The sequence below is a fragment of the Lactuca virosa genome, chromosome 3 (genome assembly GCF_052849685.1).
Source record: "Lactuca virosa cultivar CGN04683 chromosome 3, Lactuca_virosa_CGN04683_v6, whole genome shotgun sequence".
Lineage (NCBI taxonomy): Eukaryota > Viridiplantae > Streptophyta > Magnoliopsida > Asterales > Asteraceae > Lactuca > Lactuca virosa.
Genome location: NC_136428.1, coordinates 190,432,158 through 190,454,323, shown reverse-complemented (window position 1 = coordinate 190,454,323; position 22,166 = coordinate 190,432,158). Strand labels below are relative to the sequence as shown.

General features: G+C 38.0%; 1 protein-coding gene across 1 annotated transcript; it reads right to left on the bottom strand.

Annotated features, from left to right (window-relative positions):
- Positions 1–73: 73 nt before the first annotated feature.
- On the bottom strand, positions 74–15,444 carry LOC145164323 (uncharacterized). The gene is made up of 9 exons (XM_079083051.1): positions 15,381–15,444; positions 1,925–1,995; positions 1,398–1,544; positions 1,203–1,309; positions 828–920; positions 611–738; positions 443–527; positions 212–347; positions 74–130 (listed from the first exon to the last, which is right to left on the bottom strand). Exons 1-9 carry the CDS (start codon positions 15,442–15,444, stop codon positions 74–76), a joined length of 888 nt encoding a protein of 295 aa, XP_078939177.1.
- Positions 15,445–22,166: the final 6,722 nt, after the last annotated feature.

Sequence of the window (22,166 nt, the reverse complement as noted above, 5' to 3'; positions counted from 1 at the left end):
GGTTGGTATACGAATGATTGGCTTTGGGAACAGGGATTATTTTTTTTCCACATTTTTTGCATGCTTCATAATATCATGGTAGATTCTGCCTTATATTAACAATGGAAGCAACTAATAAAAACTTCATTTCCTGTATCATATTAAATGTAAAACTTATTAAAATAAATTATGCAAAAATAAAATGTAAAACATATCAAATAATGCAATATACCTTAATTGGTTCGGTGATCTCACAAACTGTTTTTAATGGAAAATTGCCCTTAAAGTCATCTGTATATGAAGAAGAGTAGCTTTGAAGTGTAGTTATGCTTTTTTCAGTTATACCGAAATTGTCATGACATTTCAACCTGTGATGTTTAATTTAAATTCAAGAATATTAGGATTTGTGTTTTTTTAAGTTAAAATACATTATAAAAAAAATAAAAAACAATTGGAAACTAACTTATTTTTAAACTCATTAATTTCATAAATGTCAGAATTTATGAACAATTTCGTTACTTCAAAATGACTTTTAGCTTCACCAATACCTGTAAAAAATGTATATCCAATTAATAAAAATTATATAAAAACAGTAATTATAAACATCTATATATAAAGAGTGAATACAAACCATTCCAAATGTTTAGCTTCAAAAACTGCATCACGATAACAACACAATTAACCGTCGGGTTATTTTTTAGGTATTCTGAAATTTGATATGCTTGACTTCCAAAAATAGTAACCTTCAGATGTACAGAACTAAATAAACCAAAAAATCGTATATTAATATTAATTTGTGATTAATTAAAGATAATAAATAATAAATAAATAATAAAATATAATCTCACTCTAGGTTGCTAAGAGTGAGTTTTATATAATGCTTGGATGGTACTGGATTTGAAGTTTCAAGAGGCCTAAATGACACGATATGTCCAATACATCTACACAACAGATAACACAACATAAACTGTTGAATTAAAATCATAATATTTAAATAATAAAATTTATAACCAAGAAAACAAATGATAAAAAATGATTTTATTAATATTTTATAACTAACCAAAGAATGTGTCTCTTGGGCATGTTTGTTCTATGATAGAATTAAAGTCAACAAACATAAATCCATTGACCGGACCCGAGAAATCATCACATTTTTTTAGGATGCTTTTCCAATCCAAAGTTAAGGTCTGTTTATGACCTGTATAACTAAAACCATTAGTAACAGCAGCCATATTGGGTTTTGTATAACTATATAACTTTCATCTTCCTTTAAAAGATGACGAAATCTGAAGAAATTCTGATTGAAGACACGAGCATGGTATTGTGTACCCTGTTTAAAAAAAAACAAAAAATTATTATTTTCATGAAACATGTCTAATATTGAATGATGAATAAAAAATATATGAAATACAACAAACCTCCTCGTCCATCAGGATCATTTCAATCGAACAAACTTTATTATTTCTGACAAAGTTCCAAATTTTAAGCACCCGAACCTTGATATGTGATTTTTCATCTATCTGGTCAATGTTATTTAGGTAAACCTTATTTCCTATATTCATTTTCTGCAAGAAAATTTAAACCATATAGAATTGTAAGGAAAATTAGCAACCTAACTAACAATTAAAACAGAAAAATTATAAATCAGCACCTAATAATTTTTTCTTAAAGTAAGTAATATATATTTTTTAATGTGTAAACCAAATGAGTAGATTTCTTACAGACCCTTGTTTATACGTAGGGTAACTTGTATGCTATTATTAATCATTTTATTGAGATTGTATTTAGATAAATACAAACAAATTTTAAAATTTCATACCATCAAAACAAAAGTTACTGTGCAAGACTGACCATTTAGAATTTTAATAACTTTGTAGGTCAACTCCAATGGTTTGGCATATCATGTCAGAATTATGGGTTAATTCACTAATTTGTAGTAATGAACTTGAAGCTGGATCACAACAATCATGTTAAAGAAAAAATAGTTCTCATGTTCATTAGTTTTTTCGTATACATCTACATTAATACGTAAATAGACAAAGTAAAAATAATTGACATCATAAATTAGATTTAATGTAACAGCAAATCAAAGTAAATGTAACACCAAAACAAAAAAAAATAATATAATAGTAAAGTTTCAGATCTGAAAAAAACTATTTTTTATTTTTTTAAAGAAAATGAACTTGTCATGTTCATTAGTTTTTCGTCTTTTAAACTGAAAAGGTAGAAGAAGTAGACGATTAAGAAGAATTACAAAAAAGAAGAAGAAGAATAGCAATCATACAATGAGAACGTGATAGATACCGATAAATAAGACCATGAAGGGAATAGAAATATTTGTAATTTTGATATTTGAATACACTAACCTGATATTTAATTATTAAAGCGTTGCAGAATCAAGAAGAATGAAGAAGAATACGTTTGCTGTGGTTTCTATGAAGCAGAATTGTTATGGAGCAGAATGGTAAAAACAAAATAACTGTATAAATGGTATTTACGTTTGCTGAGAAGAATACTGCAGATTTTTAGGGATTTAATGATTGCAATATATTTAATTTGCAATCAAAATAAACAAACTTTCAAATTTAATCGTGAATTTCGAATCTGATTTTTGATTAACATATTTTTTCAAATTATTTCCATAATTTTTATTCATTTAAAAATAATGGTTGAATATTTTGAATGCAGTTGACTGCTCAAATTTCCGGATTTTTTGCATCAGTTTGAATTTTGATTTAATTTGGATTGAATGGCATTTACGTAAATTATAGATGAATAAATGAGTCGGAAAACTCGATTTTGTGGGTCCTTAGAGAGTGACACGTGGCAGAGTTGTACTTATTTATTAGAATTAGGATAATACTATTAGATTTTTATAAATAGTATATTATTTAAATATATTAGTTATAATGTATTCGAGATTATTCCATAAAAAAAAATTGTAAACTCCTTTTTCACTTATGCAAACTATATTACAGAAGTAGTCGTAAAATACATATTATAAAATAATTTTCTAATTTTTTGTTTCTATATTTCTATCTCGTGTGTCTACTTTTGCAAATCATAAAAAACAACATATAAACTATTTTTTCATTTATGCATGGAGTTATCAAATATATGGGTTATTTGAAGAAACCTACAATGCATCAACTACAAAGAGGATTTAACATTGAATACATTTTATAATAAAAGTACAAATCTTTATAAAAAATTTGAGGTATCACGTCAACTAGCAAAAGAAAATTACTATGTACTATATCTTACTTAACGCGGTTAAAAGCTTTTGCGTTGCAGTTTGCAGTTTATCGTGAACGCAAATCGCATGTGCGGGTGTGGTTTATGGTTTTGACTCTAAACCGCACCGCAAACACCCTAATTGTCTATATATATATATATATATATATATATATATATATATATATATATATATATATATATATATATATAGAGAGAGAGAGAGAGAGAGAGAGAGAGAGAAGTGTTCAATTGATACAAAAAAAGTTGAGAATGAAAATCGATCAGATTTTTATTATAGTACATTCGTTAAACATTCTCAGTCATACATTTGTTTTGCCGCAAAACACTTACGCGTACCAACGAAAATGGATAATGTATACACATGTGTTTTTCAACCAAACATGTTTCCTTAAACTATGCTAATCATTACCTTAATATACACAAAAATATATCTTTTTTGTCTTTTTTATTTTTTTTATTTTTAGAAAGCTATTTTTATCAAAAAAATTATTTTAATTAAATCAAAATTCATAATTTTTTATTCTCTATAAATAAATATTCATTTTGATATAGTTTTAAAATAAAATAAAAAATTTATTTCTTATTGAGTTTCAGCACTCGTTATTCATAAGTGAATAAAAATCGATCAGATTTTTATTAAAGTACATTCGTTATTCATTTATGAATAAACTGTATGCTTAACTTTTTTACAGTTTAAGTATCATTCATATATAAATATAACACGTAATAAAACTTTTTTATCTAAAATATATTATTTTACATCATCTTTCGTCACACGTTATATTTATATAAGAATAAAATGTGTATTAATGGTCGTCATATGTTATATTCATATATAAATAAAAAATTTATCAGATTTTGGTTATAGTTCATTTGTTATTCGAATATGAATAAGTAGTATGTTAATAAAAAAATGACGTGTTTTATAATTTTGAACTACTTATTCATATATGAATAACAAATGAACCGTAACAAAATTATGATAAATGTGTTTTTCATATATGAATATATTTGTGAGAAAGACTAATACACGTTTTATTCATATGTGATTATAACATGTGACGAGAGCTAATGTAAACTGTAAAGAGTTTATATATGTTATATTTATATATGAATGATATTTAAACTTTAAATGAAATTAATCGTACTTTTTATTCATAAATAAATAACTGATGTACTATAATAAAAATATGATGCATTTTTATTCACTTATGAATAACAAGAGCTGAAACTATAAAAAAATAAAAATTTTATTTTCTCTTAAAACTATATCAATATGGATGTCTATTTATAGAAAATAAAAAATTATGAATTTTGATGTATTTAAAATCATTTTTCGATAAAAATATCTCCTTAAAAATTAAAAAAAAAATTATGTTTTTTATATATTAAGGTAATGATTATCATAGTTTAAGTAAACATGTTTTGTTGGAAAATACATATGTATTCTTTTTCCATTTCCGCCGGTACGTTGAAGGCTTTTGCGGCAAAAATAAATAATTGGCTGAGAATGAAACCCTCATTCTCAACCTTTTTTATTTTCTCAATTGAAATATATATATATATATATATATATATATATATATATATATATATATATATATATATATATATATGTGTGTGTGTGTAACAACGTAAATTTCCAAAACAATTTTTCATTTTTAAAGCATACTTTTATTCATAAAATAATGTCAAACATAATGTGTCCAATGTTATCATAACAAAACATATCCCAGAATCTCAAAACATAAACTCCATAAGTGTGTACGGATCATGCCGGCGTCTTCCCGCGATCATCGCTAGTACCTGAAACACATAACACAACAACTGTAAGCATAAATGATTAGTGAGTTCCCCAAAATACCACATACAACACATACGCCACTCGAGGCTACAATACGACCCTCCGGTCGATGTGTCTCAGCGGGACCCTCCAGTCTCGTAGCTCGTTGGACCCTCTGGTCCGGTCATAGCTCGTTGGACCCTTCGGTCCGGTCTGTATCGTTGGACCCTCCGGTCCGGTCTATACAACACATAACATGTGTATATCACATAACACAAAATCTCATACATACACATAGCACACAATACCCTCCGGTCTACACATAGATACCACTCTAGGTAAAGTATAGTGAGAAGACTCACCTCGGGTAACTCGGATAATCTCGCACACGAATATACTGATCTAGCCCCCGCCTAATCACATAAACAATATCCTCAAATAATTAATGGCTCTCAAAGGCTAGAATAAATCCCTTTCTACAATCCCACAGAAGGGTAAAAGACCATTTCACCCCTCCCTAACCCAAAAGTCCAAATGTTGACCAAAACCCTAAAAGTCAACAAAAGTCAACCCTCCGGGTTACGCTGCGCGTACCAAATCTGTACGCTGGGCGTACCCGGCGACTTCACAGAATCGGGGAACGCGACCCCCTACGCTGCGTGTACTGGGATTACGCCCCGCGTAACTCCCAGTTCATACTCCTTTTGATTTTAGGTCTTAAACGGTTAAGACATAAACTCAAACTCCAGATCTGACTTCTCTAAGATCACTTAATCCATAAAGTCGAGACCTTTAAGCCTTTGCATGGCTGTAAAGGTCCCTAATCACTCTAACACCTTTCCTTCTTCCTCATAAAGTCTAGATCTCATGCATGGCTCAATATTTACGTCCAAGATTGGATTTTTATAAACATACAACTCATATTATCCTGAAATGTGGCTGATCTAGGTCAATGGAGACCATTTGCTCTTAAAGTCTCCACTTTGGGACCAAAAACCCTAAAAATTGGTCCAAGAAGCACAAATCAAAAATGACAAGGAAAGCTTTGAGCTTTTTACCTCAGAAAGAAGCTCCAACCTCTGAAGAATTCGGATCTACTCTTGTCCACCAACTTCTAGCTCCTATAATGGCCTCCTCTTCTCTTTTACCACCTTGAAATGGCACTTTCAAGCTTAAGAACACCACACACAAGCTTATGACGGGTTTTTGCTCTCTTAGGGTTTCACTCACTGAAGTATGGTGGCTGGGGATAAGGCCTTAACATTCCTTTTATAGTGTACAAGCCTCAAATTAGGGTTTGCATCTGGGCCTGCTACGCCCAACGTAACCCAGGGTACGCCCAGCGTACCTAGGCGAGTCCGCGTCCAACTTAAGCGCATGAGTACGCGCAACGTACTCTTTAGTACGCCCAGCGTACTCATTTGCCTTAATATTTCCTTTAAGGGTTAAACTTGACAACATGGAGAAGAAGAAGGGTTTAAGAGGCGCACCTAAATTCCGGGATGTTACAATTCTCCCCCACTAGAACCAGACTTCGCCCTCGAAGTCTCATGCCGCAAACAACTCCGGATGCTGCTCCCGCATCTCTGAGTCCGGCTCCCAAGTCAGCTCGGACCCTCTCCGACGTTGCCACTGAACCTGAACCAGAGGCACCTCCTTGTTCCTCAGAACCTTGATCTTCCGATCCAAGATCGCGATCGGTCTCTCAACATAATTCAGGCTCGCATCCACTTGAATATCCTCTAGAGGCACCACTGCCGACTCGTCGGCTATACACTTCCTCAACTGAGACACGTGGAAAGTATCATGTATCTGGCTCAACTCCGCAGGCAGCTCCAAACGGTATGCTACCCTACCCACCCAGGCGGTCACCCTGAAAGGACCAATGTACCGGGGCCCCAGCTTGCCCCTCTTCCTGAATTGAATTACTCCTTTCCAAGGAGACACCTTCAGGAGTACAAAATCCCCGACCTGAAACTCGAGCTCGGACCGTCGCCTATCTGCATAACTCTTCTGGCGACTCTGGGCTGTCAACAACCTCTGTCTAACCTGCTGTATCTGCTCGGTCGTCTAAAGCACTATCTCAGTGCTGCCCATCACGCGCTGTCCTACCTCTCCCCAGCAAATGGGAGTCTGACACCTCCTCCCATACAACAACTCGAAGGGAGGCATACCAATACTCGAGTGATGGCTGTTGTTATAGGAAAACTCAGCCAATGACAAATACGTGTCCCAACTTCCTCCGAAGTCCAACACACATGCCCGAAGCATGTCCTCGAGCGTCTGAATCGTCCGCTCACTCTATCCATCCGCCTGTGGGTGGTAAGCGGTACTGAAATGCAGCCTCATGCCCAACTCCTCATGGAACTTCTTCCAGAACCTGGAAGTGAAACGTACATCTCGATCTGACACAATCGAGATCGGTACTCCATGCCGCGATACCACCTCCCTCACATACAACTCTGCCAGTTTCTCTGCAGAAGAGCTCTCACTGATAGCAAGGAAGTGAGCGCTATTCGTCAGCCGGTCGACAATCACCCAAATTGCATCGACACCACTCACGGTCCTTGGCAATTTGGTGATAAAATCCATGGAAATTTGTTCCCACTTCCACTGGGGAACCTCAAGTGGCTGCAACTTGCCTTGCGGACGCTGGTGCTCAGCCTTAACCCTGCAACAGGTCAAGTACCTCTCAACAAACCATGCTACATCCCTCTTCATACAGGGCCACCAATAATCTTTCTTCAGATCCAAATACATCTTAGTAGCCCCGGGATGGATCGAGAATCTCGATCTATGCACCTCCTCCATCAGTATAGCACGTGCCCCGCCCAAAAACGGCACCCAAATCCGAACCTGAAAGATCGTAAGCCCACGACTATCGGTAACGAACTCAGATACCTGCCCAATCACCCGCTCCCTCTTGCGGTTCTCCGGTCTCACAGCCTCTGCCTGGGCCCCCCGAATGGTGTCCAACACCGGAGTCATCACCGCCAACCGCATACAAATGTCTCGAATCGGGGCACTCTCCGCCCTACGGCTCAGGGCATCAGCTACAACATTAACTTTGCCCGGGTGGTACAGGATCTCGTAATCATAATCCTTTACCACATCCAACCATCTCCTCTGGCGCATATTCAGGTTGGGCTGATCCATCAAATACTTCAAGCTCTTGTGATCCGTGTATATGGTACACCGAACCCTATACAGATAGTGACGCCGGATCTTGAGGGCGAACACCACTGCCCCCAACTCCAGATCATGGGTGGGATACCTCGTCTCATGAGGCTTCAGCTGCCTCGATGCATAAGCTATCACATGCCCTCTCTGCATAAGTACTGCACCCAACCCCGATATCGATGCGTCACAATACACCACAAAATCCTCCATCCCTTCCGGGAGGGCTAACACCGGGGCCTCACATAATCTCTGACAAAGTGTCTCAAACGAGGTCTGCTGCTCCGGGCCCCACGAAAAAGCGACACCCTTCCGGGTTAACCTGGTGAGAGGCACGGTAATCTTGGAGAAATCCCTGATAAATCTCCGATAGTAGCCGGCCAACCCCAGAAAACTCCTGATCTCGGAGGGGGATCTCGGCACCTCCCATCGCATAACTGCCTCGATCTTGGCCGGGTCGACCAATATCCCATTCTGGTTGACGAGATGCCCCAAGAACTGGACCTCTCGCAACTAGAAATCATACTTGGAGAATTTGGCGTAAAGCCTCTCCGACCTCAAAACTCTGAGAATCTCTTTCAAATGCTCCTCATGCTGTTCTCTGGATCTCGAATACACCAAAATATCGTCGATGAACACGATCACCGAACGATCCAACATCGGTCTGCACACCCTGTTCATGAGATCCATGAACGCTGCCGGTGCGTTGGTGAGCCCAAAAGGCATCACCAAGAACTTGTAATGCCCATAACGAGTCTTGAACGCCGTCTTCTGGATATCCTCATCTCGCACCCTCATCTGGTGATATCTAGATCTCAAATCTATCTTGGAGAACCGAGATGCTCCCTGTAACTGATCGAACAGATCATCAATCCTTGGTAGTGGGTAACGGTTCTTGACCGTTAACTTGTTCAACTCCCGGTAATCAATGCACATCCGGTGTGAACCATCCTTTTTCTTGACAAAAAGGATCGGCGCTCCCCAAGGTGAGCTACTCGGCCTGATAAATCCTTTCCCCAACAGCTCCTGAAGCTGTGAGGATAACTCCTGCATCTCTGGTGGCGCAAGGCGATAGGCGCCGCTCCCGGAACCAAATCGATGTGAAACTCCACTTGCCTCTTGGGAGGCACACCCGGCAACTCCTCGGGGAAAACATCCGGGAACTCACGCACTATCGGAACATCATCAACCGAACTTGGCCTTTCCGCGGCCACTCGTGTATCCATCACATAAGCTACAAACCCGCTGCAGCCCTGCTGTAGACTCTGCCTCGCTCTAGCTGCCGAACAGAACGCTGACCCAGATCGGGTACCCTCGTCGTACACCGTAAGTACTCCCCCACTAGGGTCTCATATCGTCACCAATTGTCGCTCGCAGTCTATAACCGCTCCAAATCGACTCAACCAATCCATGCCCACTATGACACACACGTCCCCCATTGCTATCGGGACCAGATCTATCGGGAACTCAACACTGAAGATCTCAAGTACACATCCTCGAATCACATCCGTAGCATACACCGCACACTCGTCAGCTATGGAAACCCGTAGCGGTCGACTCAACGCCTCCCGCTGGATACTGATGTGCTGACTAAACGCTAAAGACACAAATGACCGACTCGCACCCGAGTCAAATAACACCAAAGCAGGTACAGAACTCACAAGAAAAGTACCTACGCATATCATAATACAAGCACAAGATCTCATAACCCAACATAAATAAATGAAAGAATACATACCAGCCACGACATCGGGCGCTGCGCAGACCTCCTCCGCTGTCAACTGGAAGGCTCTCCCGCGAGCCTTCGGTGCCTCGGCCTTCGCTGGCCAGATCTCAGTAGCTCGAGCAATAGGTGCAGATCCCTGCGCTGATCCCTGTAGTAGCTGTGGGCACTCGACCTTCCGATGGCCGGTCTGGTTGCAATGAAAGCAAACCGTGAACCCCTTGGGGAAATCCCTCGCATAATGCCCCTCCTTTCCGCACTTGTAACACACCCCAACTCTGCACACTCCCTCGTGGCTCTTACCGCACTTCCCACAAGTGCGGCCCTTCGGACCCCCAGATCTCGAATCAGCGGGCTTTGCCCGCTTGGCTGCCGGCTGCGCCTGAGCCGGTCGCCTGTCCCTCCTCTGAGACTCGGCCTCCTCCCTGACCTAAGTCTCCAGCTCAATCTCTCTCTTCCGGGCATTTGCCTGGAGCTCAGCAAATGTCCGGTATGACGAGTTCGCCACGAACTCACGGATATCCCTCCTCAGAATGCTCAAGTACCAGCTCATACGTGCCTGCTCAGACGACACGTGTTTAGGGCAAAACAACGCCCTCTCATGAAACATCCTCGTAATCACCGTCATAGATTCAGCTCCCTGCTTGAGGGACAAGAACTCCTGGGCTAGACGTTCCCTCTCCACAGGGGGAACATACTCATCTCGAAACTGTTGGATTAGTGTCTAAGTCCATAACTATAATTGGTATATACTTGACCTGACTCGGCATGGTCCATTTGGGTTGCATGGCATCAGAACATTTGGATAGACCTTTTAATGAGAAGAAGATATTTGTGACATATTAATATATTATAAGTTCTAATATATTAATATGAAATCATATTATTTAATTAGTATTGATCTAGAATTAATTTGGAATTAATTTAGTGATCAAAAGAGACTAATTAAATATATGGGGATTGATTGTGTAAATCATAGATTCTTATATATGTGGGCTCATGATCCATGATTCCTTATGTTGGGTTTAACCCATGTGGTGGTCCATGGATACTCCATGGAGGTTAAAACCCATGGAGCATAAGGAATGGATTGAGTCATGGGTTACATGGTGTAACCCTAATGTGCCACTATATAAAGACCCCATTAGTTTGTGAAAAGGGCACTAGTATACTATATAGAGGGCAAGCCGATTTCATAGAGATATAAGACTAATATCTTCTCTCATGGTTATTCCAAATGTTCATGGTGTTGTGTGAACCATTTGAGGTGTCACACTTGGGGCACTAGGCTCTTGAGCTACATGGAATCAAGCACCAACCAAGAGGTATGTAATTCTACTAGAATTTATCTTATGTGTACTTTATATTATGCTAGTTAGAACAATACCTTGGAAAATTGATATTTTCATGTATAATAGAGAAAACATAGATCCAAGGTATTTAGGGTTGCATGTACACCATAGGAGTGTTAGAATGCTCAAAACCCAACAGAAACATCGTGGTGAACCTCTCCCAGGTCACCGCAGTAAGCTCTGCCGTAGTGAAGTCTGCCGTCACAAACTTCCACCAGTCCTTCGCTCCCAAGCGAAGCTGGTTCAGCTCAAACCGAACCCTCAGATGCTCCGGACACGAGCAGGTGTAGAAGCATCCCTTGATATCGTAAATCCACCTCATCGCATCAATCGGGTCCTGCGTCCCATCAAACTCTGGTGGCTTTGTGTTGCTGAACTCTCGGTACAGCAACGAGTCACCCCCCTGCGGCCTGGCAGCAGCGACAGCTGCGATGGCCGCAGCAACAGCAGCATAAGTAAGAGCAGCGTACCGCTCATCAAAAGTCTCGATCAGCGTGGTCTTGATAGACCCAAACATCTCCAGAATCTCGGCTCAGATCGCCGCAGCCACCTCATCGTGGATCATCTAACGAAGCTCCTCGTCACTCACGCCGCTCGTCTCAGGTTTGTGGGGTGTCCCAACCATGATGTCTCTGAAATACAACATAAAAATATCAGAGACTCGCTCGAGCATACTAGCACTCGATCACTCAGCCCTACTTGTCCCCTAGTACCCTAAGGATTCTTACTTGGACTGCGCACTGATCCGGTGTCTTCAGTAGTACGGGCCCTATACTACCGTCTACACCGCATTAGTATTCACCCCAAGTCCTCCTCCTTGGATCCCAGATCACAAGTACTCTATATCTCGCTAGCATAGGCTACCCTTCGGTAGACCTCTCATCAACTCCTCACTGCTACCTACTCGCTCTCAAGCATCTCACGGCAGCAGAAATCTTCCTAGGCTAAGGCATCACAAATCAGGCCACTTTAGTCCTAATATAAATACCTAGCCTACTCTAGCATGCATAACATATCATAACATATCTCATAACACATAATGTAAGGGTATTTTGGGAAATCACCGTTCAGGCGCTGGCTGATCGTACACACTGCTTCCTTCTGCTTTTCTCAAATTCTTTTACTTCCTTAGAAAAATTGTTTATTTTGTGAAAAACTTCCACAAACCCTCAGTTTGAGTTCAGATACGCCCGAAGGTGCATCCGAATCCCTCAAACCAAGGCTCTGATACCAACTTGTAACAACGTAAATTTCCAAAATAATTTTTCATTTTTAAAGCATACTTTTATTCATAAAATAATGTCAAACATAATGTGTCCAATGTTATCATAACAAAACATATCCCAGAATCTCAAAACATAAACTCCATGAGTGTGTACGGATCATGTCAGCGCCTTCCCGCGATCATCGCTAGTACCTGAAACACATAACACAACAACTGTAAGCATAAATGATTAGTGAGTTCCCCAAAATACCACATACAACACATACGCCACTCGAGGCTACAATACGACCCTCTGGTCGATGTGTCTCAGCGGGACCCTCCAGTCCCGTAGCTCGTTGGACCCTCTGGTCCGGTCATAGCTCGTTGGACCCTTCGGTCCGGTCTGTATCGTTGGACCCTCCGGTCCGGTCTATACAACACATAACATGTGTATATCACATAACACAAAATCTCATACATACACATAGCACACAACACCCTCCGGTCTACACATAGATACCACTCTAGGTAAAGTATAGTGAGAAGACTCACCTCGGGTAACTCGGATAATCTCGCACACGAATATACTGATCTAGCCCCCGCCTAATCACATAAACAATATCCTCAAATAATTAATGGCTCTCAAAGGCTAGAATAAATCCCTTTCTACAATCCCACAGAAGGGTAAAAGACCATTTCACCCCTCCCTAACCCAAAAGTCCAAATGTTGACCAAAACCCTAAAAGTCAACCCTCCGGGTTACGCTGCGCGTACCAAATCTGTACGCTGGGCGTACCCGGAGACTTCACAGAATCGGGGAACGCGACCCCCTACGCTGCGCGTACTGGGATTACGCCCCGCGTAACTCCAAGTTCATACTCCTTTTGATTTTGGGTCTTAAACGGTTAAGACATAAACTCTAACTCCAGATCTGACTTCTCTAAGATCACTTAATCCATAAAGTCGAGACCTTTAAGCCTTTGCATGGCTGTAAAGGTCCCTAATCACTCTAACACCTTTCCTTCTTCCTCATAAAGTCTAGATCTCATGCATGGCTCAATATTCACGTCCAAGATTGGATTTTTATGAACATACAACTCATATTATCCTGAAATGTGGCAGATCTAGGCCAATGGAGACCATTTGCTCTTAAAGTCTCCACCTTGGGACCAAAAACCCTAAAAATTGGTCCAAGAAGCACAAATCAAAAATGACAAGGAAAGCTTTGAGCTTTTTACCTCAGAAAGAAGCTCCAACCTCTGAAGAATTCGGATCTACTCTTGTCCACCAACTTCTAGCTCCTATAATGGCCTCATCTTCTCTTTTACCACCTTGAAATGGCACTTTCAAGCTTAAGAACACACACACAAGCTTATGACGGGTTTTTGCTCTCTTAGGGTTTCACTCACTGAAGTATGGTGGCTGGGGATAAGGCCTTAACATTCCTTTTACAATGTACAAGCCTCAAATTAGGGTTTGCATCTGGGCCCGCTACGCCTAGCGTAACCCTGGGTACGCCCAGCGTACCTAGGCGAGTCCGCGTCCAACTTAAGCGCATGAGTACGCGCAGCGTACTCTTTAGTACGCCCAGCGTACTCATTTGCCTTAATATTTCCTTTAAGAGTTAAACTTGACAACATGGAGAAGAAGAAGGGTTTAAGAGGCGCACCTGAATTCCGGGATGTTACAATATATATATATATATATATATATATATATATATATATATATATATATATATATATATATATATATATATATATCAGAAAAGCTTTGGTCTCTCGTTAACTGATATAAAATATCACCTAGTCATTATGTGGATTCATATTCAGGAACACTACCAAAGTTTTTCAAGGGGGTTATCTTGACGTAGGTCTGCCTCTAGCCTAGATTAACCTAAGTGAAATGAAGTCTCTATCGTTTTATTTAAAAATCAAATATGAAACTTCGTACACCTTAAAGTTCATAGGACGAAAAGAGATTTTTTTTGAGGTCCTTATGCTCAGATAACCCACCATTGAAAAACTTTGGTAGTGTTCTTGAATCTAAATCCACATAATTGAGTCATCTCCTTATTTTTCGGTAAAAAATAAAAATGGCAGACTAGCTGATATTTTTATATCAGGTAATGAAAGAGACCAAAGTTTTTCATGTCAACTATAATAAATGAAGATCTATTTTGACACATGTCAATCTCTCATAAGTTTTGACACTTGTCATTTTTATGATATTTTTGGAATTAAATAATATCCACATGTCAATTTCTATGTTTTTCTAATTTTTATAATTAGAAAATCACATAATAGTTATATATGCAATATTAAATGTAATAAATATGATAGTAATTGTAATTAATACGTTTTCTCTCTCCTTATTTCAAAATTTTATTTAAAAAAAATACTTAATGTTTAATTTTAATATTTAATTTTTTTAATTAACCCGTGTAATACACTAATACACGGGTTTTACACCTAGTATATATATCTTTATACCTTAATAAGCATTTAGCATGTTTTGCTGAATTTTAAGAGGTACAAACTCTAATGCAAGTTGTACAAACAAGTTATGCAACGAAATCTTATTTAATTAACAAAAATCAAACTTGAACCATGAAAAAGTCAATCTGTCAAACTTGAAACTGTATTCCTTTAATGTCGCCAAGTGAATCGGTCAAAAAAACCAATTGAATCGATCAATATGAGCGCCCTTAAGAACTCCATTACCCAATCTATGCATCTATATCCAAAATCTCGCCTTCTTCCCCACTGGCATTAACATAACATTGGTATCCCATAATCTCTCATGGCGTCCAACCCAAATTTGTTCCTTGGAAAACCCTAACCACAAAATCCAACACACACCACCATCCACCACTCCTGCTCTATTTCAGATGCGTTCAATCACCTTCATCACCACCATCAATTTGAACCCCTACACCACCTTCCACAACGTTTACAGCCACAACCATTTGCCACAAAACCAGCCTGTTTCAAATCCATTTTCCCTGGCCTGTCATCTACCAACCTCAACTTCAAGCCGATTCAATCGCAAATGTTCGAGCCATAATCAGAACCATATAAGCTTTAACATAATTGCAAATGTTTGAGGTTGCGGCTTATGAGTTGTTCAAAAAAATTGAATCTTTTAGATCAATTGTTATATAGCATCTCATTTTTCTTCAATTTTTGGTACCCTAATTACCAGTAGTCATCTCTCAGTCTCTCTCAACATATTACAGCCCATGTTGCTTCGTCAAATATATGAAGGCAGATTGATCGAAGCCATTTATGATTTGGTCTACACAGACTTTTCCAAATTTAGATTTGTTGCTTTCTTCTTGATTTGGTTCACAATGAGTACTACAAGATAATTCTATGTTTATATCTTTCTCATCCAGATTTTTGTTTTATTTTTATAGGGTTTTGGTTTGAAGAATAAGGCAAAGCACTCCATGTATTCGATGGAATGCTCCAGATAAGATGCACCTTTATATTTTGTTGGTTTTTGATATTTGGAAGAAGATAGGAATCATTTAGTCTTCATTTTGTTGTTTTATTTTTGTTTCTGACACTTTTTGGTTTACAGACAATTATTTTGAGGTCATGCCCAGTGAAATCACATCACAGGAAGCTAAGAGTATGAAAACTTCAACATACACAGAAGTCAAAAAAAGAAAGGTCCTGGTACACCTTAGACACTAGGGGTATTTTTGGATAAAGTACTTTCAAGATGGTCTTTTTACTGCTTTCTTTTGTTGAGCGATAAAAATTGAATTTCTAATGTTTAATTTATGAATTGAACTGAGTTATGAGTTTGTTTCTTAATACTCAATAACCAAAGATGACATTGATTAAGTGTTTGTTTCAAATTATGAAAGTTTTTGTGTTTAAACTCATCATCAGGGCTGCCAAGCCTGAAACCATCGGTGATATTGGTTTGAATATGTTTGGCTAAATTTTGAATTCTTTATCAGTTGACTCCACACTGGCTAGATTTTATACATGCTTCTCATTTTCTAATATGAACTATAAATTTTATTTTATAGTTTGTTGAGTCACAACCTCTATTTCAAGAACTGCATTGTGTGTGGACTGTGGATGTATTGATTGGTTAATAGGTTCTTTGGTGACTAAAAAATAATAACAATTTACTTTACTCACTTTCATGTTATAACATCCTACTTTTTTTTTACTAAAAACATACATGCATTGGCAAAGAGATATGAAGCTATTGATAGTAATAATTCGCTGAAAGGGATATTTTACATCTTGCAGTTATAATATGAAAAAACACAATTAGTTTCAACAACTTTTTCATATCTTGTAGTTTTTTTTATTATCTTTGGGCCTTTAACAGGAATCACACCCCCTTAAAAAGTCGATTTTCACCTTTACTCTTAAAACGCTCTAGAATAAACCATCCAGTAATATCCCCTTCTCATTTTACAATTTTGAAGTGTTAAAGAATCTTTTAGTGGCTTCTGTTTGTCTTCTTCTTTGTTGCAGGTTATCGACAAACGTATTAATGGTGCCCTAATCTGTTCATGGATTCTGATTGTTCTGTTTGTTCCATACCGGCTTTTGATTATTGTCAAGTAAGTTTGTGCTTTCTTCTCATCAAAGTAAGATGCCACATTATGATATTGTATTTTAAAATTTGTTCATTTATATTATAATTATAATTTATATTAAATGCATGCTTGGAGGTTATAGTCCAGAAGGTTGTGGTGGTGTGCATCCATGGTGAATCCAAAATGACCACCAAGCATTGAAATGTTAGGAAGTTGTTGGTCTATCTCAGAATTTTACAAAGGATCTAATTCCAATTTTACATATTGTCCTTTATAGAAGGGTGGAATCATAACTAATTACAACAGGGAGGTATATATACGCTAATATGCAAAACTATTTCACGAACCATGTAAGTTATATTGGTATGTTTTTTTCACCACCTTCTGTTTATGTTTATGCAGATTGTAATCATTATAGGCGATAACCCGGATGCCATTTTTCCTGGATTTGTGGTATGCAGATTTGGAAAAATTATTGTAAGACAAGACATCAGTATAGTCAATAATTAAATGTTATGTAAAACTTTAATTCAAGATGTGCAAACAAATACATAGAGCACTGTACTCAAGAATAAAAAAGTCACGTGCAACCTTGTGTGCATGGTTCAGGGCTGGTATTTTTGCTGCCACTATGTAGGAAGAATATGAGTACGAGGGTTAATTCTGACTTTTTTCTCAAATTTATGGTAACATTTACATAAAGCTTTGTATGGAAAATATTCTTGTGTGTACGCTTAATATTTAAAGTTTTTTTTTTTTGTTTCATTGAAGATTTCAGCAATGTTTTAAAACCCGGGTCGACTCGGCCGGTTCAACCGGTTGGACCGTGACCCGGGGTAGAAGGCGGGTCAATTGAGACCGGTTTTTTGTAAAAATACTAACCGGATCGAACCGGTCGGGTTTCCCCTAAACTGCGGTCCGACCGCTTATGTTGAACCGGTTTGACCCGTTTCAATAGAGTTTGGATAGTTGGATACAAGTAGCGAAGGCCAAAACAACGAGCTGTTTGCGGTTTCTTCAATGTTTTTCAATGTTTAAACTTTGTGAACATCAAATTATTGGATTTATATGTTTATGCATTATGCATGAAAGTAAAAATATATAGAAATAGAAAAAGACCATAAACCGGGTTGACCCGGCGGTTCAACCGGTTGAACCGGTTGACCCATGAACCGGTCATCACACCGGGTCAACTAAAAACCCGGGTTTTAAAACATTGGATTTCAGAGACTGTTTGTAATTTGGATGTGGATGCAATCATGACCCTGAAACTCAAGTGGAGGAGATTTATTTAAATCCATCAGTAGATAGTGACAATTATTGTTAGAAATGATTTCAATAATCATGAGTATCATGAAAGAAGGGATATTTGAATTATGCTTCGTGATGTTTAAAGACGGTTTGTAAGTTCACATTTTTTTTTCTTAGCTTACTCATTTTTTTTTGTATTTTTATCTAATGTACATGTGATGGATACACCAATAACTATCGTGTTATAAGATAATTAACCTAGGACTCTAGCCTAACATATTTATCTATCTTGATGTTTATAGTATTGGAGTTGAGACAACTACATTAATTAGACATTTTTCTTTTCATATTTAACTGTTTTGATTATTGATTGCCAAACTACAAACAAATAAAACATTGAATTATATATATATATATATATATATATATATATATATATATAATTTTGAAAAACTCGGGGCCTATTTTTTTCGGGGCCCTGTGCGACTGCACATCTTGCCCCCCCCCCCCCCTAGAGCCTGGGTTGGCTAGCATGACTCTTATTGATAATTGTTTAGATGTAGCAATTATCTGCGCAAAAGAACTAATCGCCTCTAGAAACTAATTTCTAAAAAATCTATTTGTACCTGTCGCTTGGCGCAGGTAAACGGCTAGTATATATATATATATATATATATATATATATATATATATATATATATATATATATATTCCATGTGGCGCTGACATGGCGTACACATGGAAATTTTTTTTAAAGTTTAAATTTTAAAACTCTCTCTCTCTCTCTCTCCCCCGATAACACATATTCTAAACCTCTTGACTAGCCATTCACATCCCTTAAATGGTACATATGAAGAAGAGGATAGTCATATCCTTCCTTTTTATTCACATCATACACCTTAAAAACAAGAATGTTATGCTAATAAATAACCTAACTACAATAGATGACACTATTACCCAAAGGATCTAAATAATCCAAAGAAGATTTTATGTAACTAAACCACATCGAGTGATATACATAACAACAATATAGACAACCACAAACTATTGTAAGAAGCAAACAAATACTATAGTGAAAAATTAGGAATTTGACTATGGCTTAACCCATGTCTAGTATTTGTTTATAATATGTTATACGTCTTCCTTTTTCCAGGTAGATACATCTTGAGTGGGAGTTTCAATCTTTCTCATTTCATACATTTAACTTTAGTGGGGTATTTCTACAAACACATTGTATGTGTATGGCTCAAATGAGCAAACCATCGATTCACCCTCACAATCAATGGTATTAGAACTCAATTTTTGATGTGATTGTTAGTGTTATATATTATTTGTAATTATCCTTGTTTTGTATCCGGTCCTATATGTGTCTTTGTATATATCTATATCGTTGGATTGAGAAGGAAAATCATGCAAAAATTATATTGTTACATGGTATCAAACCATACCTAGTTTTCTACCGTAGCCGCCGTTTTCTCTCTTCTGGTGTCAATTCCTTCTCATTTTCCTCCTTCTATTCTATTGTTTTATGTTTCATGATCATCAATGGGTGAGGGACAACTGAACAAAATTGTTGTCTCTGAAAACCGTTTGGTATAACAAACATCAAGGCATCGATTTCATTGATCCTTGATTTGGATCGACTTAACTATGATGTCTAGAGTGAGTTATTTGAAACTCATTATAAAGTTTTTGGTGATTTTGCTCACTTGGAATAACCGAATGAAAAGACTCTTGCTGCTTCAGATCAAACCGTATGGGAAAGAATCGACAATATTGTGAACATGTTGATGTACAACACAACTTCTCAACCTCTTCTTCGGATGGTTTTGAAAAAGAAATCTCATGCTTGAAAAATATGTATTAGACAAATGTTATAAATATTAGGCATTAATTACATGTTTATATTCTAGAGGGATCATAGTGTAAATATATCTATTATTAATACCTTATGTAATCGTAACATTCTAAGTGATACAATACAATTCACGTTTACCAAGGTTAACTTGGTATCAGAGCCACTATTCCCTAACCCTAAAATTGGCGCCACAGCAGCCCTCTCGATCCTGCATATCATCGACCGCACCAGATAGCAACAATCATCCATATCAACCTGCACCTGTTTCTGTTTTTTCTTCCTCTCTTCTCTTGTCGATCAGTACCTATTATCCTCCTCCTCTTATTTTGACATTAGCCAATACAATGGCGCCTCTCACAGCATTCACCACTACCGAAAAAACAGCCCACAACTCTCATAAATTTTCCTTTACTTTGTCCCCAAACAACTATGGCTACTGGAAAACTATGTTACATGCCTTTTTTGGTTACAAACAACCTGTTCGGGTATGTTGATGACACCATACAGTGCCCACCAGCCACCATCGTGTCCACCACTCCTACAGGGAAAGAAGGCGACACCGTGACCACATCCACATCTACCATTAACCCGTGTTATAATATATGGGTCTCTAATGGTGCGCATGTTCGAATGCTTATTCGGTCCGCCATCTCCGAGACGTCTTTTCAGCATGTTCAAGGTGATACATCTCGTGATCTTTGGCTGTCTTTAGAAAGTGCTTATGCTCCTCATACTTATTCTCATGAATATACTCTTAAAACCCAACTTCTGAAAATCACAATGAAAGAAGATGAGTCCTCTTCTGCTTACTTAACCCGTGCACAAGAGTATTCTAATGCTCTTGCCAATATTGGCGAACCAGTTAAATAAAAGTACCTTGTCATGTTGGTTATCTCTGGCTTAAGAGAAGAATACAATGGCTTGAAATCTATCGTTTTAGCAAGACAGTCTCCAACAGCCTTTGCTGAACTTCATGGTCTACTGTCCGACCATGACTACATGATCACAAAGACCTCCATAGTGGTGCCACCAGCCCAAGCGTTCACAACCACCACTAGACAGCCCAGTTCCATGGCTGCTGGTTCGTCTCTATCACAAGATGAAGCAATCCAAGTTGTTCAAAAGCTTGCACAACAGCTGGGGTTACAACTCCAGCTAACTAATTCAACATCAGCCCAAGATTTTTACAAAAATCGATTAGGAAACAATCGTAACAACCGATCAACAAACAGCCGTGGGCGTGGTAACTACAACAATCGTCCACAAGGAGGAGGTAATCGAAACCAATTTAGTTGGGCATCTAATCAAAATACTGTGTATGGTATATGTAATACGTGCGGTATTGGGCATGTTCCGTCTCAATGCCCTAATCGAGATCCCTCCACCATACGTGTGAGACAACAACAACCATCTGCTAATTTTGCAGATTATCGATCCCAGGCCTCCTTTACCTGGGTCGCTGATACTGCCTCCAGTCATCATGTTGCATCCGATCTCTCGAGCTTTGATCACTCCGAGGCATACCATGGCCATGACAACTTACATGTTGGCAACGATAAAGGTTTACCCATTCTTCATATTGGCTCCTCTAAACTCTATTCTCCTAATAAGAAATTTCATCTCTCACAAATTCTTCATGTTCCAGAAATCAAACAAAACCTTCTTTCTGTTCAAAAATTCTGCGATGATAATAATGTTTATTTTGAATTTCACACTTCCTTTTTGTTGTGAAGGACGAGAATACTCACACTACCCTCCTCACAGGTCCAAGTAGTGGCGGCCTTTACTCCTTCCACCTTCCGCAGTTGCAGTCTAGCTCGTCTAAAGTTGTTTTCTCTGCTACCCGTGCTTCTTCCGTCACTTGGCATCAACGACTTGGACATCCCCATCCACAGCTGTTGAAGTCAATGATTTCTAGATATAGTTTACCTTTATCAAACAATTTTGTCAATTCACCTTGTGATTCTTGTTCTATTGGAAAATCTTCAAAACTTCATCTATCATCTTCTAA